The sequence below is a fragment of the Sphaeramia orbicularis genome, chromosome 8, assembly GCF_902148855.1.
Source record: "Sphaeramia orbicularis chromosome 8, fSphaOr1.1, whole genome shotgun sequence".
In the NCBI taxonomy this organism is placed as follows: Eukaryota; Metazoa; Chordata; class Actinopteri; order Kurtiformes; family Apogonidae; genus Sphaeramia; species Sphaeramia orbicularis.
In genome coordinates, this window is record NC_043964.1 from 49,840,829 (window position 1) to 49,865,314 (window position 24,486).

The 24,486-nt window shown below is 39.4% G+C and overlaps 1 protein-coding gene across 6 annotated transcripts; it reads right to left on the reverse strand.

Moving 5' to 3' along the window:
* Nucleotides 1–940: 940 nt before the first annotated feature.
* On the reverse strand, nt 941–20,733 carry cog1 (component of oligomeric golgi complex 1). Of its 6 annotated transcripts, none has more exons than XM_030141512.1 (16): nt 20,370–20,733; nt 17,526–17,776; nt 16,544–16,737; nt 16,227–16,403; nt 14,743–14,899; nt 14,443–14,653; nt 13,499–13,871; nt 11,024–11,472; nt 9,354–9,500; nt 9,103–9,264; nt 6,674–6,798; nt 6,416–6,524; nt 6,220–6,329; nt 3,734–3,815; nt 3,559–3,582; nt 1,046–1,161 (listed from the first exon to the last, which is right to left on the reverse strand). In XM_030141512.1, exons 1-15 carry the CDS (start codon nt 20,673–20,675, stop codon nt 3,574–3,576), a joined length of 2,862 nt encoding a protein of 953 aa, XP_029997372.1. In that variant the 5' UTR covers nt 20,676–20,733; the 3' UTR covers nt 1,046–1,161; nt 3,559–3,573. The 6 variants fall into 6 exon arrangements, with proteins under 6 accessions (XP_029997371.1, XP_029997370.1, XP_029997369.1 ...); XM_030141514.1 differs by having other exon boundaries at nt 1,049–1,164; XM_030141511.1 differs by lacking the exon at nt 3,559–3,582 and having other exon boundaries at nt 941–1,161; nt 16,556–16,737.
* Nucleotides 20,734–24,486: the final 3,753 nt, after the last annotated feature.

A 24,486-nucleotide genomic window follows, 5' to 3' on the forward strand; every position in this document is an offset into this window, starting at 1 on the left:
AAGAACATATATACTCATGAATATTTTTTTCACTTTTTATCCCAGTGATGTACATTGTATTATGCTATAAACATCTAAAATTATCTTTCATAATGGCAGAAAGTTTAGAAGTTAAAAGAGAACACAAAGTTTAATCCAAAAAAGGGAAGCCACTTGGCGTTCTTCAGGCACACTGGCACTTTTAAGATAAAGTTTAAGATTAAAGTTTAAGATAAAAATGTACCTGGAGTCGACCTGAGATATTTTTCACCTCTCTGTAAGTAGCTTTGGCTTGAGTTAATATTTAAAAAAATTAATAAATCACAATACAGAGATATAATTGCAAGCATTTTCAAGCACTTAAACAACTAGAAGCACTCGGAGAGCGCAGACCTCCGCCAAGGCTGATCAGTGCCCCCCCCCCCCGTGGGCCCCCCCACGCCAAGGAGGTTATGTTTTTGCCAGGGTTTGTTTGTTTGTCTGTCTGTCTGTTTGTCTGTCCGTTAGTGTGCAACATAACTCAAAAAGTTATGGACAGATTTTGATGAAATTTTCAGGGTTTGTTGGAAATGGGCGCCCCCGTGGGCCCCCCCACCCCCGATCACCACCAAAATTTAATCATTTCTTCCTTATCCCATTTCCAACAAACCCTGAAAATTTCATCAAAATCTGTCCATAACTTTTTCAGTTATGTTGCACACTAACGGACAGACAAACAGACAAACAAACAAACCCTGGCAAAAACATAACCTCCTTGGCGGAGGTAAAAATTCAAGCACTTTTCAGACCTTGAAAGTACAACAATGATACTGAAGCATTCTCAAGGATTTCAAGCATCCATAAAAACCCTGTATTCAGTTAATTGCAGTTTGTAACGTCATCGTTAAATTCCACTACATCTTACACACTTAACCTTTTATTATTCATGTAAGGTGAAGGAAATCACACAAGACAGATTTTCTTCTAAGTCAAAATTATATTTTCTATACATAGTTTATACAAAGCTTCTGCAAAAGCAAATAAACAGTCTGAAGCTACAAAGTGTTATTTGGCCATGCCAGACAGCCAGCTGAGTTTGAATAATGATGGACTGGCTGTGTCTTCTTCCTGATTTGCAAGCTGTCTGAACAGGCTGCCCGGCCGAAGGCTGTCCTCAGTGTCTGCTGTGGAGACAGCCGGAGTCTGCTGGAGGAGGGACAGGAGTCACAATGTCACTGATGTTCTGGTATGTTTTCACAACTACTACATTATAACAGCACATGACACCACTGTCTACTGAGCCTGACACATACAAGCACACTCCAGGTCTATTCACTGCAAAAATCTAAATTTTACCAAGTGTATTTTTCTCATTTCTAGTCCAAATATCTCATCACACTTAAAAGGTGCTGGAGACTTTCATGACCATTTTTTAATCAAATCTGTAAAACCTCAGTCATATCCTCAGTATCACGAATCTGTAAGTCTTTCTGTGATTACTCACCTGAATCTCTTGCATTACAGTGAGCAATTTCAAAGTGTCATCCACTATAAACAAACCGTGTGTTTACAAACCGACCCGGGAAGTCACTCAGGCATCTTCGGACTTTTGTTGTGACGTGCATTGTAGAAAACGGACGTTCGCGCAGCCACCTGACAGAGGCAGCGGCAGCACGACCACATGGTATTATACGGATGAAAAAAACAAGCAGAAACGGCTGGAGGAATATGTATAGAAGGAAGGGAGTTCCTGCTGTTTCTGATCATGTAAGGTGGCTGCGCGAGCCTTCGCTTTCCACAATGCATGTTGCAACAAAATTCCGAAGATGCCCAAGTTACCGGCTTGTTTGTAAACACATGGACTGTTTATGGTGGATGGCACTTCGAAATTGTTCACCGTGATGCAAGAGATTCAGGTGAGTAATCACAGAAAGACTTACAGATTTGTGATACTTAGGCTATGACTGATGTTTGACAGATTTGATGAAAAATTGGTCACGAAAGTCTCCAGCACCTTTAAAATAAGACATAATCACCTAAAGAGTAACTTTTCAGTGAGATATAAGAACTTATTTTTAGACAATAGATCTTGACAATCTTATTTCAAGAAATCTTAACAAGATCATTTTCACTTGTTCCATTGGCAGATTTTTTTTTTTTTTTTTTTTGCTTAATTCAATATTATTTTTGCTAAATTCAAGTAAAAAAAATCTGCCAAAGGAGCAAGTGAACATTATCTTGGTAAGATTTCTTGAAATAAGATTTTCAGGATCTATTGTCTAAAAATAAGTTCTTATATCTCACTGAAAAGTTACTCTTTAGGTGATTATGTCTTATTTTAGGTGTGATGAGATATTTTGACTAGAAGAGAGAAAAATACACTTGGTAAGATTTTGATTTTTGCAGTGTTGTGGAAGATTGAAAGTAACAAAATAACAAAAAGTATGATATACTCTGAGCAACAAAGGTTTCTTCCACGGTGGCTAGATTCTGTATGTGTATTGGACTATGAGTTAAAAAATAAACTTACAAAGCGCTGTAAAAAAAATGTCTTTACACATGGAAGTGAGTCAGCATTCTGCATTTTCACTTTTGTTTTGTACAGTGCCTGATATAACGTTTGTGGATAATACAGGCTTAAGATATTGTCTTGTGTTGTTGCATGACATAACCTTACAGAGTAAATGCCCCACTCATTGTTTTTAGCCTTTTTGCTGTCTTTAGAGGCTTTTGCCAAAAGGTAGGATGGGGGCAAGATTAAAAGAAGGGTCACCGTAAACCTGCCCTATTCCACTGCCTTTGGTCTCATGATTAAGCAGGTCGGACTCAGAGGATGATTAGATTAGCAAAAGCTGAAAGCAGGGGGGACTGCAAACCCATACCGTTGTTGACATCTAATATAAAGACAACAGAATACTAAAGGGAAGCTAAAATATAAGATTGTAGCTTAAGTCTGGTTTATTGGTTCATGCTAGATTTTGGATGAATCCCAACTTGAGCTGCAAACATTTATAAACATTATTTCAACTGACAAATGCTAATTTTTACTGTGTGTGTAAACTACTAGATGGGACTGGCCCTCTCCAACACTGCAGAAAACCCCAGGCTCACTGCTGTTGTGCTGTCTCCCCGTAAAACTCTTCTGTTAATGGTTTGATCCTGAGCTGGTGGCTATAAAAAGTCCACACACTCCTGTTAAAACGGTTGGTTTTTGTGATGGAAATAGAATAAAACCAAAGAAAAACTATGTCCCACATTTAAAGTAATGAATGACAATACACAGAGGGTGGGAAAATGTTCAGGGGGAAACAAACTTACTGATAAAAATGGGGAAAAAAAAGGTCTGATGATTTACTGTGGTTTACTTTTTTATATTTAATATTTAATAGGAGTGTGAAGACGTACTGCACTTTACAAACCCAAGCAAAATGTGGGCGATTAGTGGGAAGATAGCAGAACAGCATTTATTAGCTTACAGCCACCCAAATGTAAAGGTTTAGTAAATGAATACCAAACAATCACACTGCAGGAAAACCACTACTGACAATAGGACAAGAACACACACCACACACAACATGTGCACCACACTGATGAACTTGCCTGAGTTTCTCGCACTCACAAATGCTGGGAAGGCAGAGGATGTAACAGACAACATTTACCCAGAGTGTAACAATCAATGAGACCCAACAAAGAAGTGAACATACTTCATTATGTTAACATTTGGGAGACTAAAAATCTCAGTAGAACTCAGAGCAACATTTGATCTGTTACTCACCAGCTGATGAGCAGGGTCCGAAGGCCTGGTGGATGACTTGGATTTACGTGGATTTGATGTGCTGAGGGGCAGCAGCCCAAACCTGCAGAGGACAGAGCAGTTACGATACAGATGAATGGACAGACCAACAAAGAAGGTCCAGCATTGCCTCCTTCCTGTCCGTGTGTTCAGACTAAAAATGAAGCTCAATTACATACAAAGTCAATGCGAAGTGTAATGAGCACCTCCCTGTGTACTGTTGCTTTAAATAATTTTGGTTATTATGGTGACGCACACCGATGTGAGGATGTAACCTGTACACCTGGAGGTCAGACACGAGTTGCTAACTGTACGATATGCTGCTTTTGTTTTATAAGTTGGGACTCTCAAAACTCTTTATTTACTTTTTCCACAACAGAAGTGTGCTTATGTGACATGTGAAGAATGTCTGAACTTCCCTGCAAACATTAAACGTGCAGTGTGACGGTAAAGAGCTGTTTTGAGTCAGTATTTTCAAGTCTTCTGACTCGTGAAGGCTTCCCTGACCACTACAAAAGACATAATAAAAATATACAAATTCACAAGCTGAAATGTCACATTGAAATTTCATTTTCATAGACTTTCACAATGTGTAACCCACTTTTTGTCAGTCAATCACAACTGAGATTCTCCAGGAAGAATCACAAATACAGGCTTACATTTCTATATTGTGTAATGAGTCATTACAGCCATCTACTTTGTTTTTAATGGCATAATAAGCATCTTCCCATATGTTCATCCATCTCATGGCAACACACGGATTGTCACCAAAAGATTAACCTACTTTACACATGGTTTTAAACATCGCCTTTCATAAAAGTAAATAAACACTGTACACAAAAGTTTAAATCCCTTGAGAGAAACAACAGAATCCGGTGTAAATCCATTCAACCACGTTTCTAACAGTAACATGAGACTCCTTTCCTTATATGCTCTCTGGAGCTGGATCAGTACCATGAGCTCATCAGTCTTCTTGGAGAGAGAACGGACATTTCTCATAATAACGGAGGGTAAGCATAGCTGGTACCTCCGTTTCCTCTACTGGAGATCTTGTCCTGCTCTGCAGCCTCATCTTTTGTCTGCAGCGATCAAGTCATACTGTGCAATTGGTCAGAAATTTAAAGTGGGTGTGGTTAATGCAGAAAAGCGAAGGACCACCCCAGCGTCTGGCATTTAGAATAGAACAGAATGCCTTTATTGTCATTATACATATGTACAACAAAATTAAAAGAGACAACTCTCTAGTGGTGAGTAGCGCAAAACAGTTTAAAAGAAAAGTGTAACTGTATATACAGAATAAAAACAAGCAAGGAAAAAACACGCTGACAAAGCAGAAAAGAGCTAAAACACGCAAAACCACTGGGAGAGTTGTCTGACTGCTGCACTCCTGCGCGCCACCATTTTCCCACCATTTGAGTTTCTCGCTAAGTATGAAATGTCTTGGCCAGAACAAACTTTACTTTTTTTTTTTCTTGCCATCTCGGGAAAACTATTTTCTGTGCTCTTGAACATGGAGTATATAGCAGGTTTAACGGCTGATCTGTGGTGTAGACAATGAAGCTGTGACTGAAGCTGAAAGAGTCCCTGATGCAGTTCCAAAAAGTTCACAAAACAGTCAGAGGCAAAACCCAAAAATAATAAAAGCAGTCTCTGTGTGCCCAATTTCAACTGGACATGACCATATTAAAGAAAAAACAAACATGTCAAAAAAGAAAAAGACTAAAATGAAGAAAAGAGTGGGGAGAGCTGCTGTAACCTGCTGCTCATGTAGTGCCATCTTGAATTAATTAATTATGAACCAAGTTAGTACTAGTGTTACCTTCTGTAGCATTAACTCCCATTTTGTTCTGTGAATATTCACATATAATGAAATACTCAAAAAACCTCAGTGGCTGTGCTTGTGCATGGGGTAAAGCACAACTGAGCACAGCCGAACTAAGACCAAGTGGAATTAAACAGAGAGAACTCAAAATGTGGACAGGGTTTCATATCATAACATTATGATAAAATCTGTGATGTGCCACCCTGTGTCTTATTTCTTATGTGAATAAGTGATGTGTCAGCAGCTGTCGGGCTATCAGTCAGTCTTGTCTGGAAAGTGGTAATTATCAAGAAGAATGTCACTTATAATAGAACTGAAACTGTTTCATATTTAGGAGTAGTATTATAATAGTCTGTTTCATGCATCTATTGTGTATAAAATATCATGAAAGCTCCCCTTGTGCAGAACAAGGCTTCTAGTCTTGTCGTTCATGCAGCGTCATTTCAAACATGTATGTTTTATTTGGTTCAGTCGACAGCTAAATTTAGCTAAACAAGAAAAGCTTTTTTATTATACATTCTCTTCAACCTGGCTGAAACCACTACAGAAGTTTTCACTTCAGATCCTCTGATGCCAATAGTTCAGTACTTTTTTAATCTTACACAGAGTTCTCTTGATTCATTAGAAACCAGCATTGAGTTCTGACCTGATCTGACTGCTGGCTAGCGGGAGGATGTTGTATGGTTCCTGGGAATTCACAGTGCTGGTCCGTAAGGAAAACTGCTTCTCAGAGCCTGTGAGCAGCCCAAGCAACACCTGAAACACAGGCTTCTGTCAGCATTTACAATGTGGTGACCTGCAAAAAACCAAGACTCTTGTATTCAGAAGAAATGTCACAGTACCGAAGTCCTCTGGGACAACCGGTTCAGGTTAGCATTTAGCGGTGGTGTGAACACATCCAGGTCAAAGGGGTCAATGAAACTCTCCAACCAATCACAGATTTCTTGGATTCTGGAGAAAAACCAAAGAGTTAGGAGCTTTCTAGTGTTTTCGTGTATGGCAGACTATAAGCTGTAAACATATTCAATCATCTGATGCATTATAATATCATTTTTTTACTTAGATAGGCTGATAGAAGAGTGGTACTTTCTGCGAGTTACCTGGGGTCTTGGTGGGACCGAGAGCTCTTGCCCTCCTCCAGTCTGCTTCCTAGTGTTGCGTTGAGATAACGAAGGTCAAACAATAACTGCAAGGCTCTGTTCTGAGTCATGGGGAACACTCCATCCTGGTGGATGGAAGGACAAACAAAACAAAACAGAGAAATTTGTGAGAGTCGTATCAGAGTCCAATGTGGAGATCCTTTCTGCTTCCACTCTCCCCCATTGATCTTCCTTCTGAACGACATCTTTGTACTTTTTACTACCTCGAAGGCTTGCTTCTCCTTTCCCCCAACTAGCAAAAGCTTAGATGCTGAAGCCAGGCCATTTTGGTCATCACTTAAGAATTAATACCAAACCATTGTGCACAGCACCAAAGTTATCATAACTAAATGACTTTTTCTAAATGTAATAGTTGCATTGGTCCCAAGTGGACTTCCCTAGTAAGTTTTGGTTACTGTGGGTCATACATCTTGGGTCTTGCTTTTTTATTATCTGCTCTACACTTTCATTTTTTGTACACAGGTAAGATAATAATAAAGGTCCAAAAATACATTTGCACAGCCCGACTGAAAAAAAGTTGCTACCTGAATTTAACTAAGCAAATACTTCAGATCATTCCATTCCTTAATTACTGCAGTGATTAATATGTTTAAGCAGATATAAGTTCTTTAACTCTTAACTGATGATTGATTGATTGATGTATTTATTTTGAATATGAATGTCAAAACAGAAGAAAATAAATAAACAAAACACTTAAGCATAAGACATATAATACATTTTCGAAAAGGAGTGAGAAGAAGCATAACTTATAAACTCCCACCCCTTCTCTTTAAATAATAACAGTAACAATCTTCCTGGTCTAAGCATATCTATACTATATACTATAATATGACTGATACTTATTATTAAGTAATAATAGCTTCTCATCATCAGTCAACACAACCATTAGTTTGCTACAGAGCAAAGGACTGGAAGACTGGACTGTGAAGAAAGGGAAAAAGGTCATGTGGTCTGATGAGTCCAGACTGACCCTGTTTCAGAGTGATGGTCCATTAGGGTGAGAAGAGAGATGGATGAAGTGATTACCCAACATGCCTAGTGCCGATAGCACAAAGCTGTGGGGGCAGGTCTAGGTTCATCAACATTATGTATCAAAAAAATGTGTCCAAAAACATGTGTATGACCTGAACATACTGAACGGCCAGGTTTTTCATCAGTGGATTTTTTTTGGTATTCTGATGACACAGGATACCAGGAGGATGATTAAAGAATGGTTCAGGGAGCATGACACATCATTTTCACATATGGACTGGGCACCACAGACTCCAGACCTGAACCCCATCGAAAATGTTTGGGGTGCGATGGAGAAAACTTTACATAGCAGTTAATTCTTCCATCAGCAATCCATGATCTTACTGAAAAATATACTGAACTCACATCATGACAGTGTATAGGCATCTAGGGTGTGGCTGGATAAAGGATGCTACAGTGAATGCATCATATCACTAGGGATGTAACGATTACCGATATAACTATAAACTGCGGTAAAATTGCCAACGGTTAGTATTATCGTTTAAATTTTAATTATCATGATAACCGTGTTTGATTACCTCATTTTTCCGGAGAAAACACCTATGTAAAGATCTGCTTTTATGTCAAATATTGAGTATAGTTTTAATTTAGTCAATTTTAATTGTATATACCTAATATTTGGAACCAATATTCACTTTTAAAGTCTTTGAAAAGGTTCGTTAAGCATCTTTGTGTTATTTATGCAATAAATTATATACATTTTTCAAATTGGATTTTTTTTTTTTTTTTTTTTGTGTGTTTTCTGGCCTTTTATGTTGATATAGTAGGTTAAAGTGAAAAAAATAATAGATGATATAAATGAAGTTGTGCTGAAAAAACAGATCCCAAACATGGGTATAGTAAACATTTGTTTATATAGTACATAAAGGCAAAATCAAAAGGACTGAAAAACGTCCAAAATAGGCTCGGACCCCTTGGGGTTAATATTTGAATGTTTCTGCCAACAGAAAGTGCATTGTGCCAATTATTTTATTTGTTTGTTTTTTTTTGTTTCTTTTTTTTCAAATTACAACTTGGTTAAATTATTTCAGTGTGTGTATCAGTACTTTTTGAACATTTTGAGCACAATTTCGAAAATACCGTGATAATAATGATATTAATAATGATAATTTTGGTCACAATAACCGTGATATGAAATTTTCACATCGTTACATCTCTACGTATCACATAGCAAAAGGCGGTCCAATTTGACTTTTTTGGGGGCAGGCCCACCTCTGTGCCCTAGTCTTCCATGAACATAATGGAAATGCTTTAATAATATCAACTGAATGCACAGTTTTCAATCAAATAACATCAAACTGTGTGAATTATGTACACAACCTTCCTGTTTTCCTTACCTTGTATCGTCCCTGCTGTGTAAGACTCTGATAGTGATTCAAGACCTGAGACAGACAAGTCTGCAGGAGCTCTTGCAGGGTGGGCCGTGGCAGGGCGTGCCCCCCCACTCGATTCACCTCCACACACAGCTGGAACAGCAGCGACTGAGCGAACCAAGATGGCTGCACAGAACAAGAAGAGTCACATGAGATCACTAAGTGGGTTTTAGAAATTATTCACCTATCTGTGTGTCAGTGTGAACATGTGGAACCTGGATAGGAAGACGGATTTTTGACGTGACGCTGCTCCCTGACTCGGCCTCTTCCTGGATCTCCAGGTCCTCCCAGTTTGTTGCTGTTGTGAGGATCGCACTAGCGGATTCAGCATGGAGAGCTGTGCCAAACTTGTCCAGCAGCGCCTGTTACAAAACAAGTGTTACTGAAAAAATTCAACATAATATGAGGCTGATATAGCAAACATGTTAGCAAACAGCAGCTGCCAGAGTAATGTTAGCATACATTTAAAGCAGTGCTTATATGTACCTGACAGAAAGTTCAATATTCATTTTCTTTGTTTCAGCTGTTGCAAATTTTCTGTTTTCCATTGACCCTAGCTAGTTACTAACAACACCACAATTTAATTGAGCTTTTTTGTTTTACTGTGGTCAATTGTCTGAGGACAGTACAATTTATGGACTATACTACCAAAGCTTTTAGCTATAGATAATAAAATAGACCACAAAATACAATTTTTGCATTCATGCCATGCAAATGTTGACTTGTATTTACTTAACTAACATGCTATCTGAACCTCTGTATTTGGTCTGTTATATTGAACTCATGGCAAAAATCCTTATTAATCCAAATGGTCTTGTTTATCACATGATGACAGAAACTTAATTTCTCTAAATCACAGGTGTCAAACATGCGGCCCTGGGGCCAAATCCAGCCGGCCAAAGGGTCCAGTCTGGCCCTTACGATGAATTTGTGAAATGCAAAAATTACACTAAGATATTAACAGTCCTTTTTTTTTAGGTTCCACATTCAGACCAATTCAATCTCAAGTGGGCAGGACCAGTAAAATACTATTATAATAACATATAAATAATGATAACTCCAAATTTTTTTCTTTGTAAATGTAAATATTTTCATGTATTTACACTAAAACAAAGTATAATTTTGCAAAAAATGTGAATAACCTGAAATGTTTTAATATAAGTACAATTTTAACAATATTCTCTCTGTTATTACATGTTTTGTGTGTTTGTAGATCCACTGTAATCTGGAAGTTATATTGTACATGTGTAAACGATAAACTGAGGTATAATATTGTCAAAATTACACTTATTTTTTCAGTTTGTTCATGTTATTCACATCTTTTGAAAGGATAGTTTGTAGATGTAAACCTTTTCATAATGTACTTTTGTAATGTCCTTTTACTTTTTTCACTCTAAAACAGAGAAAAGTTTGGAGTTGACATTATTTATATATTATTATGTTATTATTTTACTGGTTCGACCCACTTCAGATCAAATTTAGTTGAATGTGGCCCCTGAACTGAAATGAGTTTGACACCCCTGCTCTAAATCTTAAGGCCAGAGTTTGAGGTTGTCATGTCACTTTTTCACAACTGTTGTTCACATATTAAAAATAGATGGGAGTTTGTAATATTGTCACTGTGTGTTAAAAGATGGTTTCTGGAGTCAGATGGAACTAAGAACATCAGCCTCAATGCAACTAAATCTTCCTTTCTTCAAAAAGGGGCATATTGACAGATTATCTAATTACATATACTGACCAAAGAGATGAAGAATACCCTTCCATGGGGAAATTCTACAAGTTTCACCCAACTAAAAACCTGCCCTCAGTCAATATTCTGTGTTTAGCAAATTATTCAGCCACAAACTCCATGCACACATCAACATTTCAAACAATGTCTAACTTTGGAGAGGGCGGAGTTCCATATCCGGTAGGCCTCCATGCTGCAGTTGAGAAGTTCCTCCTTCAGCTCTGCCCACTTGGCCTGGGCAGGGCTGACCTCCGCCGTGGGCCTGGCTTTGCCCAGTTTCTTGCCTTGTCTTGGTGTCCCCTTGACTGGGACCTCAGTCATGTTTTGTTTTCCCAAAATGCAATTCCTCAGGTTTGGGCAGAGTTCACCCATGGATTGGCATAACCTGGCCATGAAAAGGACTGAACTGAGGCGGGTGGGACAGGGTTGTGGTGAGGCTGCAGCTAGTTCTGAGCTGATGGAGGATAGGATGTGACGAACACATGCTACGCAGCCTTCACGTAAAGCCTCCACTGCCGGTGAATCCATGGAGCGGTTAAAGGAAGAGACTGATGAACCCTCAGCAGGCTTAGAGGAGGAGACTGTGGTGATGGAGTCAGATCCTGCAGAGGAGTGAAAAAAAGACATTAGAGTAAAAAGTCATTAATATATTATTAAGGTGCAGGAGGTCAAGGGACTGTGGAAGTCCCTGGTAAAGAGTTTGGAAATAGTGACTGGAATGGAATCATGGATAAGCTGGTTTGACAAGTCACTGTGGTTGTCAGAATATGTCACTGGATGGGTGTCAACACAAGAAAATAGGTTTGGTCAGTTTATGGTTTATTCTGTGAGGACAGTGGACACTAGCACTGAACACAAAGGGGTAAAATCCCATATTTATCAAATTTTTTCACTCACATTTAAATGTGATTCCCTAATAGTATTGATTCAATTATTTTCTACTCAATTTTATTACCTGACACTGTTTGAGTTCTCATTGTAACCCATCATGTCTGGACTAGGTAAAAACTACTACAACATTCTCTTCGATACAAACACAAAATTTCATCTTTGTTAAAACATCTGCACCACCACCTTTACCATGACATGGTTTTGCAATAATCAGCAGTATTGGATATGAAAATATAAAACTATATAACAATCAACCAGTCAGTCATCTTCTGAACTGCTTTAACCTCAAGAGGGTCAAAGGGGTGGTGGAGCCTATCTCAGCTATCTATGGGTGAAGGCAGGGTACACCCTGAACGTATCACCAGTTCATCACAGGACTGACATATAGAGACAAACAACCAGTCACTCTCACATTCACACCTATGGGCAACCTAGATTAACCAATTAACCTGCATGTGCATGTCTTTGGATGGTGGGAGGAAGCCGGAGTACCTGGAGAGAACCCGCACAAACACGGGGAGAACATTCAAATGTGAAGTTTGCATGCTCTGTTTCAACTGTGAAGAAAAGACTTCCAGTTGCAGGTTTGATGGGTCAAGTTGCAGCAAGAAAGCCATTGCTGAGACTTCAGAATAAGAAAAAGAGGCTTGCCTGGGCCATGAAACACCGCCAGTGGACTACTGAAGACTGGAAGAAGGTGTTATGGACTGATCAAACCTGCAACTGGAAGTTTTCTCTTCACAGTGGAAACTCAGACTTGCTTACTACGACCACTGCTGTGCTTGAAGCTGTTGTCCTGTCAGTCTCCTCTCACGCCAGCTGTTGACTGTCATAAACTTGTCTTCTGATTCTGTTGTGGCTTTGGCTCTGCCAGACCTCTTCCTGTCAGCATTTCCCCCAGTTTCTGAGTGCCTTTGGATGGTGAAGGAAACTGGACTTACTGACACCTGGACTTTCTTGGACATTTCTCTGTAGGACAGACCTACATTTTTAAGTGTTCTGATGGTCTGTCTCTCTTCTATCATTAATTGCCTTTTCCTCTTTTCCATTTTTATAGTAACACACTACTTTCTGCAGTACAATACTGTTCAAATAATGCTCACAACGGTATGGTACCAAAGTGTGTTCCAACACTACTTTTCTGCAGACACAGAGGGTTGGAAGGAATTCACAAACGTTGGGACACCTGTAGGAATGGGTAGCACCAACTTTCGAGGCTTGATCAACCTCCATTGCATCAGAAGTGCTTTAAGTTGTTAACCCATTTCGTGTTTGCCTTTTTGTATAATTCTGAAATGTACATTATTTTTCCGTTTTGTTTAACCTTACCTTTTTTTTTTTTTTTTTACCTCTGGCAGTTCACCGCTTACCTTTGTACCATTTCAAGCTGTTCATTGGACTTCAGCTGCTTGAATTTCAATAAAAAACTGGAAAAACTGGGGTGTTCTAAAACTTTTGATCAGTAGTGTACATGATTTGTGAAGGCGCCATTGAGTATTGTAGTTTGGCCACAATGACTGAACTTTGTCAGTAGTAGTCACATCGCCGATATTGCCTCTAACTTTGAACCATGATGGAGGTATTAACAAAAAATACTAAGAAAAAAAGTTCTATAATAACAAAAAAAGACAAGACTGAAGTTGAATCAAACCCAAACGCATCACTTAGGTATACTTAAGTATAAGTACCCAGTATTCTACGGTTAAGGACAAGGACACGGAGTTGAACTGCCCATACCTGTGTCCTGTGAGGTAAGGTAATGTTGGAGGTCCTCCAGCCTGGCCTTCAGTTTGGTGTCCATAGAGGAGCAAAAGTTTTGAACACATGGTGTCAGAGCCTGGGTTTTCATGGCTAGACCACTCCTCTGCTGCTGCTGCTGCCCCCGCTGGGTCACGGTGACCCACCCCGCATCGTTCAGCAGGTCTCCTGGAGACTCCGACCACAGGAAGGAGGCCACATCTACCTCATACTTGGCCCCTTGACCAGAGTTTGGGCTAGAGCTGGTGCCTGAAGAGGCATGCATGGTTTGACCCTCCAAATCCCTCACAGCCGAGGTAAGGAGTTGGACGGAGCTTGACGCGATGGCTTCAGTTTCTTCTTTGGTAATGACCTTGGGGAATAAAATTAAGGAATCGTTTTTACTTAGCGAGTGAAAAAAAATCAGGTACACAAAACGTCACATTTGCATCAACTAGTAACTTAGTGCATTTCCATCTTAGGAACAACACCCTAAATTGACTTTATTGGACTTAATTTTACTCCACAAAGGCCCTTAGTCTGGGAGGTGTACTTTCTAGGACTACAGGAACTTAACAGGGTGGGCTGACAGCTACCAACATTTTTGACTGATCAGTTTTTATAAATATTTTAATTCTTACTGTATAGACAGTTTTTCTTTGTGCTGTAAAACATTACCCTGGAGTTATAGAGGACAGGATGTCACAGACGGACAGATGACTAAATACAGGCTTGATAAAAGTGTTTGGTGTACAGTTACATGCAAACACTGTAAGTAAAGCCTTGCAGCCCTTTTTATGTGAAACAGTGGAAGAAGCACAGACAAAAACTGTTTGAAGGAAAGGTTTACTTCCTTGGATCTGATGTCTAGGACTAAAAAGTTTGCATAAACTGGATGGACACACAGTTTTATAGGTAACATAATTATAAAAAAAAATGCTAACCTGCAGACGCTTAATGAAGAGCTGCTGCAGGAAATCATTCCACACAGCCAGGGGGCGCTCCAGTAGGCACTGACACACAGTGTTCCAGTGCTGACTGATTGAATCTGTGGACAGGAGGTCCCACACAGCATCTCTGATAGCTGCCAGTCCCTTCAGGCTCTTTACATAGACCAGAACGTTGCCAACACCATGGCAGATGTCCTCCTTACAGCTGGAAGATACCCACAGGGGATTAACACATTAGTTCAGGTGTTCCTCTGTATATTACATGCATCTGTAAAAACTGGAGCTGGAGCTTACGTATCAATCCACTGCTGCAGGGTGTCCCGGAGCTGCTCTCTCTGGATTGGCTGAGCTAGAGTGCGGAGGGCCGGCTGGAACTCCGTAACAGAGGGAGGCAGGTACCTGAACCAGCTGCCAGTGCTCGCCTCCCCCTGCAACACCCTTCTGCCTTTAGCTGAGGAGAGAGGACAGGTTTGGATGCACCATGATGTCAGAAACTCTGTTCAAATGTTGCCCTGGTGTGGTTACTGGCGAATGAATCATGACAGTCTGACTTGTAGAATCCTCCTTGTTTGGTGTGGGTAAGAGGGATGGTATTTTGACACATGCTCTTCAGTACCAATGGATTTTGTTTTGCTGGCTAAGGATAAATGTAAATATATCAATTGTAATTCATGTCATAATCTGTAGTAGAAAAGCAAAGTGGCCTCTGTTTGTGTGCATGTGTGTGTGCCCAGGGATTCACACAAAATCTGGGAAGAGCTGAATGCTGTAGTTTGGCACACCTAAGAATTTTTGGTCAAGGAACAGACTAGCAAAAATGGTAAATTAATTAGGCCAATATTTTGGGAGATATTAGTAATTTTGGAATATAATAAAATTACAACCACGTTGCTATGGCCAGAATGCTTTGGCGGTGACTGCTGGACAAATGGAGTACAGCATGCACGAATGCACAGCAGCAAAAAAACTACCACATTTAGAACCCATGGATCCCCACGGGTCAATGCACTAGTTCAAGTTTATAAGTGACCCAAACCCCTGACCCAGAGTTGAGACCGGGATGCAGACGTGCAGTCTTACATACTTCTCTGCACTTCCAGAGTGGCTGCCTACTGTAAACCCTATAGAGACCATGTCTGTCCTCCAACCATCTAAAGTTAGTGTATTTGAAGTAAAGAGAAAAAAAAGTTTAAAAAAAAAAGTAAAGAAAAAGAGTTGTACACAAAAGCCTAATAAAAATTAACACCACTGCTCCAACAGTCGAAAAACACAAGAAAATAAAATGTGGCCTTCTGAACATTAGATCTTTATCATTCAAAGGTGCACTAATAAATGATATTATATCAGATTATTAAACAGATTTATTCTGTTTGACAGAAACCTGGCTTTGTGAGGAGGAGGAGTATCTGTCTCCTGCCTCCATCATCATCACTCGTTTATCCATATGCTTGTGATAGTGTTTATCATATAATTACATAGATGGTGGAGGTTTTTATTATTGGTACTAACAGAATAAATAATATTCTACAAACACCTGCAACAGTAGCTCTGGAATATCACAAAAAGTAGACAAAAAGGACGACATATGCATTTGAGAGTACAATCAAAATATAGCATTAATTTGATTTTAAAAACTTGTTTGTTCTAGTAGTAGTGTGCTCCAGCGTGGGAAGCCAAGTAATGCTGCTAATGTTTGCTTTAAGAAGGGAGTATTTGCTATTGTGCATTGGTTAACCACTAAAATCTCTTGCGATTTGCAGGACATGTCAGCATCTTACCTGCTGCTGAGGTGGAGGTAACATTCTCCAGGATGGAGAAGAGCATGCCACAACTCAGGGCTCCCTCTCCTGGTCGGGAGCTTCCCTCAGGAGGAAGGTAGAAGACAGCGTAAGCCTGGAACAGAGTGGTCACCAGCAGCTCCACCAGGCTGCATACCTGAGCCTTGATCCCAGTACCTGAACAAAACAAACAGGTTCAGCGACATGTCGCTGACAGATCATGTTTCTACATAAAGGGACATTTAATAAATAATAATAACCTACATTCTAATGTGTTTCATGGGATATTTACAGCAGCAAAATGCATGCAGTGTTACCAAGAACAGTACCATGTTGTGGCTGGTTCAGCAGTTGATGGATAGAAGCCTTCCGGGCCAACAGGAAGTCAGCCAGGGCCTGGCGTGGCGAGCTGCCCTCCAGGAGCATAGTGGACACCAGAGCCTCAGCGATGGCCTGGTCCGACACAGCTCGGCCCTGCAGCAGAGACCTGCTCTCCAGAAGAATGGTGGACCTGGGGAAGAACAGGCCACTTATTTATCTACAAGTTATGAGATAGCTTTCTAGAAATGGGCCCACTGACAACATGGACCTGGCAGACCAGAAAGTACTGAGTGGTAGACTGGATCAGCGGCACAGTGGTGCAGTGGTTAGTGCTGTCACCTCACAGGAAGATGGGTTTGATCCCAGACATGTCCAAAGACATGCACCCGTAGGCATCAATGTAAGAGTGAATGATTGCTTATCTGTCTATGCCAACGATGAACTGACATGTCCACTGACCACCATGACCCTCTCAAGGATTAAGTGGTTTGGAAAATGAATGAATAACTGAATGAGCAAAAGTGATTCCCTTCTCTACTGTTTTTACTTCATTACTGCTGCTACATTTATGATGAAGCAGTGCAAAAATACACACAGCGGTATTTTGCTCAAAGATCTTGAGGGGAATCGATCCAAATATTTCTCTGTGCAACCAACAGCTCAAAGATCACAGTGATGAAAATAACTGGAATTAAAAGCAGCAAAGTTTCACAATTTAAAAGCTACAACCCAATCCATACTTATGATTGTGATTATATCATGATCATTTTCCTCTTTGGATTGTAAACCATAGTTTTTAAGAGTTTATTTTGTTTACAGTGATAAAACACAAAATATTTCAGTTTCATTTCATTGTTTTGTGTAACTGTATTAATGCATAATTTCAAGAAAAATAATGTATCAACAAGTTCTGTTGTTTGGCAACTGTCATGTCTGCCAATTACATCAGAAACCCCCCTAGCTGATCTTCAGCCTCACCTGAAATGACCTGTAGTAGCCACCTGTCGGACCAGAATGGGGAAGCGGGCCAGGACGGGGCTGTAGTGGCCTCCAGTGGTGGTGGTCTCCAGCTGCAGCAGGCTGTGCAGGTGACAACAGAGCAGGTAGAGCTGGGTGGCCTGGAGATACTGCGATGCCTCCATGGCACTCCAGATGCGCTCTGGGATCTCTAAGAGGAGCTTGATTTGAGAGGCCATGGTGTAGAACTTCTCCTGCCACTGCTTCTGGCTCTGCAGTGGGGTGACACAAGAAAAAAGGGAGTATTATGAGAATTAAATGCACACAAATTAAGTAATCAATGCATCTGTTTCATTCACAAATATTACAATTTTATGATTAAGTGTATATCATCAAATCTATATGTCAAGCAGAATAAAACTTTAGACAAGGATAGGCTATGAACTGACAATGTGTTCAAGTCAAATCTAACAGGTCCACCAGCATGACTTCTCTCAAACAGGATTTAATTTCTCCTTCTGGATATGTAGGCATTGTTCAGATACTCATCCTCTGTGTAGTCGTGGATGGAGTATTCAGATTACTTCGTCATAATTTTCTATTACTATAATTATCATTATTAGGTATTCAGCTTGTCCATTTCAACCTGTAGGAAATTGTGTGACCCCATTCACACCTGGTTACAACATCCAATCTGGATCCACACCAGTTATCCACATCAGATTAAATCAGATCTACCTGTACCACTTTTGGAAGTAGTTTAGCTTGCACTGTGTATGGATTTTAGGTTGGTGTGAACATAAAGTTAGGCCCAGAAATATTAGGACAGTGACACACTCTTTATGATTTGGGCTCTGCATGTCATCACTCTGGAACTGAAATGAAACTACTCAGATGTAACTGAATACAGACTTTCAGGTTTAATTCAAGGGATTTAACAAAAAATACCCAATGAAACATTTAGGAATTGCAACCATTTTTACACAAAGTCTCCTCATTTTGGGGGCGTAAAGGAATTGGACAAATTAACATTACCTTAAGTAAAATGTTCATTTTTAATACTTTGTTGAGAATCCTTTGCAGGTGATGACTGCCTGAAGTCTGGAACTCATGGACATCACCAAACGCTGGGTTTCTGTCTTTGTGCTGCTTTGCCTTTACTACAGCTGTCTTCAGTTTTGTTGTTTGTGGGTTTTTCTGTCCTAATTTTTATCTTGAGTAAGTGAAATGCTGCAGTGAAATGCTGAAGTGTTTAATAGCTTCATGTGGTGACTACACTGTCCAAGTAAAACTACAAATGGAACAGGTCCCTTCACTCAGACATTTTATAACAACAGCAGGTCATCGGTGAACTTGACTGTAATGGTAACAGACAGTAAAACAAAAGCTGGTTCATCATAAAGATAATAATAAGAACACCAGAAGATCCGTTTAATCTCAGTTTCATATGAGAGGTGAGTTTACTCCTGCTGACCTATTTTGACAACATCATACGATAATTTTCCTCTATTTCCCCTAAACCTTGACTTAAGTGCAGGTTTTGTAGGAGATTGCAAATGCAATTAAACTACCAGACATAAATTCTAATTCAAGATGGGCTCATGGTATAACAAGACACACGTTACATTTTAATACCAGATGTAAATGCATCCTCATATGTCTGTGGCTTACAACTGAAAATGCAATGCACATCAATCATGTTATATCAGGCAAATCTATATTTCAAATGCTACATTTTTGAATGCTTTGCACCATTTAACTGTGAAACATAGTGGGGTCTAGTTCAAAGCTGAGTCTCAGTAGACCTTTTCCAAAGGTGGCTATGTGGGGCAAACTTTCAGACTAAGCTGTAGACCACAGGTGTCAAACATGTGGCCCGGGGGCCAAAACTGGCCCGCCAAAGTTTCCAGTCTGGCCCGCGGGATGAATTTGCAAAGTGCAAGTAAGAGCATCGAACTCAAAAATAATATAATACCCTATAAATCATGACAACACCAACTTTTTCTCTTTGATTTAGTGCAAAAAATATTCAATTATAAAAATATTTACATTAAGAAACCATCCTGTAACAACAAAATGTGAATAACCTGAACAAATATGAACAATCTGAAATGTCTAAAGACAATTACGTACAACTGTAACAATATTCTGCCTGTTACTAAATGTTTTGTGCCTTTGTAGATCTGACCTGTAATGCATATGTATAAATGGTAAGTCGAGGCAGAATATTGATAAAATTGTAATTACATTTCTAAACAAATTTAATTTTTTAAGGTTATTCACATTCTTTTTGTTTGGATAGTTTGCAAATGTAAACATTGGCATAATTGAATGTTATTTTTTGCACTTTTTTGGGGGATGGCCATGGCTCAGATGGTAGAGCAGGTCATCCAATAACCGAAGGGTTTGCAGTTCGAATTCTGCTCTGTCCATGTGCTGTTGTGTCCTTGGGCAAAACACTTCACCCCCTTAGCCTCAGTGCTGCCACTCACACTGGTGTATGAATGTGTGTGGATGTTCAGTGGTGGATCCTCTGTACACGCTTTGAGTATACGTTCATAGAAAAGCACTATATAAATCTAATCCATTATTATTATTCACTTAAACAATTTGGAGTTGTCATTATTTATTGGCTGTCATGTTAGTATTTGATACTTCAGATTAAATTGGGGTACATATGGCCCCCAGAAGAAAATGAGTTTGCCACCCCTGCTGTAGCCTGTTCTGAGTCCCAGTCAGCATACAGTACTGTTGGCTTTGTCAGTCAGCTGATGTGAGCATGAGTTGTTAGTTGTTTCAGTGGACAGTTTCCACGGGTGGCTGGTGCGTGGATCTGCCGTGCGTGTGGACGGAGCTTTAGTTCACCTGTGGGGTGGAGCTGCTCACGGTGCTTCGGACCTGCTTCAGGCTGTGGCAGTACTGGTTCATGTCCTGGATGGACCGGACGACGCTTTCAGAGCACTGCCTCATCTCCCCGATGGTGTCCGCGGCGTCTATCAGGTCCCGGTACCGCTCCCCCACCATCTGCCGCAGCTCCTCCTTCTTCTGCTCGATCTCCCCGCGGACCTTGCGCTCGATCCGCCGGATCTCCTCGGTGTTATAGTGCTCGAAGAGAATCGTCGGATCCTTGATCTCCGAGACCCGGAGAGACAGAGCGGGGTCCTCGGCCATGGTTCACCCCAAACAACTTCAACTACTGGAAGAACCTCCAACCCGGAAGACCGGGGAAGCAGCACTTCCTGCCTCCACGTAAGCACAAACATGACGACAACAGAGTGGCGTGTTTTTATTGGTCACTGTTACTGTCTGTCAGGACTAATGGTGAGCCAATCACAATCACGTTGTATCCAGGTTTTATTTTGCTGTCGGAAAATGTACAAACTAAACCACTGGCAAGTGATAACATATAAACAAATAAATAATATGATATCACATCATCTTTACTTTAACATTTTTTACCAATGTTAAAGATTTTTAGTACTTTTAAATTTCATATACAAAGAACATAAGATTTTATGGAACTTTTATTGTTCATTGATTGAAAGCCTTTTAACTTTTTCTTTTATCTGTTGGTTCAATGTTTTAACTATGAAAGACAAGAGCAGTCTGCATGCTCTTATAAAAATATGCTCCAAGATCACTGGAGTCAGACTCAGAGACTTGTCTTCCCTCTGGGAGCTTCAGGTGGTGAGAAAAGCCCAGTCCACCATCAGGGACCTTCACCATGGGTTCCATCTGAAGTTTGCTTTGATGCCTTCAGGCCAGCGTTACCACGTTCCTCAGAGGAGAACCAACAGATATTCAAAATCTTTTATTCCTTCAGCTTTCACACTTTTAGACTCTGACAGAAGCCATTTTAGTCATTTTATATGATTTTCTTTTTAGCAGAACCAATAGGGTCTTTTAGTCTTTTAGTCTACATTGATATTTATTGATTATTTATTGTTGATTATTTAAATGTATTTATTCATAGTTGCTTTCAATAATCCTGTATTTGTGCACTGATGTATTTATGTTTGTCACATTGCACTTTGGATGTGGGCTGATGTCTGTTCTGATGTCTGTGGTAAGCTGCAAATGAATTGCCCATATGGGATGAAAATATTTTACTGAATCTGAATCTAAATTTGGGGTGAATTTCATAATTCTCTATTTGTGTATGAAAAATTAGATGTAACATCATAGTACTGTGCAGTATATTTACATTAAAAGAGTTATATTTTGCTTTTTAAATTGAATTGTACATTTTAAAATATTTTCCTGTGGTCTAAACTGTAAAAATGCCATGCTTGGGTCTGAATTCTTCAGTAATTAAACTCTAAAGGCCCATCTTCCACTCGATTTTTGCCAAAATGAATATAAAGATAGCTTTGGAACACCCAGAGGGTTCATATTCAAGCTTTTTGAACTGTTAGGGTCCAAATACACAAATAAATGTAAAAAAAGATTAATGAAAATGGGATTAGTAAAATATGAGCCCTTTAGTACAATTATTGTTTCTGAAGTTATTTTATAAAACTACATTATATAAGGTTTTAAAACCTTCAGGCCACTAACAACTACACAGCTTAAAGGCTGTGGAAGAAAATTACAAAAACGTTAATCAGTAAAATAATGGTGTTAATTGAATAAGGAGATCATTTGTGAAATATATGTATACATCAATGTATTTATTGAAAGAGAAAAAAAAGATTAAGACCAATCAATTCACCTCCACTCATTATCTTAGATTTATCAAATAATTTGACAAACTATATTAACAAAATGAAATTAAGCCTTGTGATGAACTGATGACATGTCCAGGATGAACCCTGCCTTCACTCATAAGTAGCTGGGATAGGTTCAAAGCCGTGACCCTAGCGAGGATAAAGAAGGTTCAGATAATGAATGAATGAATGAATGAATGAAAAAGAAATTAAGGGCTCCAGAAAAAAAAAAGAAACAACCATCCAGACTGTTACCAGCTACATGTCTGTCTCTAACCACATGAGTCTAACATTACAGTTGGTTTTATAACAACACATGCTGCCTTCAAGATGACAATGCTGTCAAAGACCTCGTGTTTCAGCAGCACAATGTAAAACTCCCATTGTGCATATGTTCCAAAGGCCTAGCTGAGGAGGAAGAGGGTGCAGGTCCTGGACTGGCCTGATTCAGTCCCTACTTGTCCAAAATAAAGACTATGTGGAGCATCTTGAAAGATAAAATGTGACAGTGTAGAATCAAGACTGATGCACGTGTAGAGAGGAAACTAAAATAACCTGAAACACTGCATCCCTTGTTGTCTTCTCCCCTTGTTAAAAAAAGAAATGAGAACATTAAGGTGGTAAATGCTTGTTTTCATACTGACTACAATGTCAGAATATATGCAATTTACATACAAGCTTTTTCTTACCATAGACCATAAACTGTATGTGAATCTATTCTATTGAATAACTTTGGAGGTCAAGTCATGGACATTAATGTCAATTTAGCATTTTTATGACTAGATTAAGCAACTTTTCAGACAAGGCTAGGAACTGTTTTGTTTGTTTGTTGTTTTTTTCAAAAACCACCTATCAACAAATTTAGCTACTTTTAAAAAGTGATTCAGTATCAGCAAAGATACCGGACTTTTGCACTGCGTACAGTTGATATCTTTGATATTAAATGTCTATAAATGTATTTGAAAAGTGTTTCCTTGACAGAAAAATGTACTGTGTACAGTTCAAAGTCTATAGTTCTCTACAAATCCATTCAAGACGCCTGTGTGTATGGACCTGCCCTGTCTATAGTTGTTTTCCCTCAAAAAAGCAGGTAAATGGATCTTCATCTTTGATATCCACTCAGACAGTTTGTAAACATAAGAACAGCCTTATACAAGAGGAGCAGCCAGAGGGGACGGCATAGTTCCACTGAGAAAAAGAGCACGTGTTCAGGCCTCATTTGCAGTTACAGCTGCATATGAGTGGAACTCTGTTCCAGAGAACTACAATTAGAGAAATGTCATCTTTTAATGAGTTCAAAATGCACCTAAAAAAAACTGTAACATTAATAATTGGAGCTGTCAACATTAGAAATGTTCTAGTCCTGTCTCTGTTGTGTTTTTTTAATATGTCTAAGTGCCAAGTGTATCCTAATATATTTTTTCATTTACATTCACAGACGTGTTATTAATTGTAAATTTTGAATTGCAGAACTTGTGTTGTACTTGTCTGTTTTTGGGTATTTTACATTTTGTTTTAAGTTGTGTGTTTATAACCTTGTGCTTCCTTTTAGTGTGACAATTTAACATCTGTCCAGGATTGCAGATGAAAAATAGCCATGGGCTAATTCTGGTGCATTTCCAGCAATGTGAATCAATGTCCAATGTCTTTGTTAAATAAATCATGGCCGCTCTCTTCCGTGTCCTCCTGACCACCATCAGCATCAAAGACATGGTCAAAGTGGAGTACATGGTCCTGGCTTGTTGAGCTCTACATAACTTCCAATGGAGTGAGGACAGTGATGTATACATGGCAGATATTCTGGACCAGATAGAGACATTGTTCCAGGAAGATGGAGACAAGACCCTGCCTCACAACAAGCCTCCCCACCACAAACCACCAACACAGCAGAAAGGGCCAAACAGATTAGGGGTGAACTATGTTGTTATTTCATGTCTGATGCTGGTGCAGTGCCTTTTTAATTGGGCAAAACATAGGACAGACTGACCTGGTGTAAAGGAGGATAACTGTTTTGAGTTTCACTTGTCATGAGGATCAATAAAAATCATATAAATTATAATGGCCTCATGTATCATTATCACTGCGAAGTCACCACTAAAGTCATAGATGTTGTAAACATGCTGCAGTTTTTGGTCAGGGGATAATGGAATGCTTAAAGTTCAAATGTCACATAAATGTTCTCAGCATTTATCAGTAGTTAATTGTGTCAGCTCAATGTGTGGGGTAATCCTGAGCTTACATGTGAATGGAGGACCAGACGACCATGCCGTCAGTGT

Coding starts and splice junctions, on each gene's coding strand:
- cog1 (XM_030141508.1), bottom strand. CDS start 20,675: ATGGCCGAGGACCCCGCTCTGTCTCTCCGGGTCTCGGAGATCAAGGAT. Junction 14,900..16,226: donor TACCTCCACCTCAGCAGCAG/GTAAGATGCTGA, acceptor CTCTCTCCTCAG/CTAAAGGCAGAAGGGTGTTG. Junction 9,265..9,353: donor AAATCCGTCTTCCTATCCAG/GTTCCACATGTT, acceptor TGTTCTGTGCAG/CCATCTTGGTTCGCTCAGTC.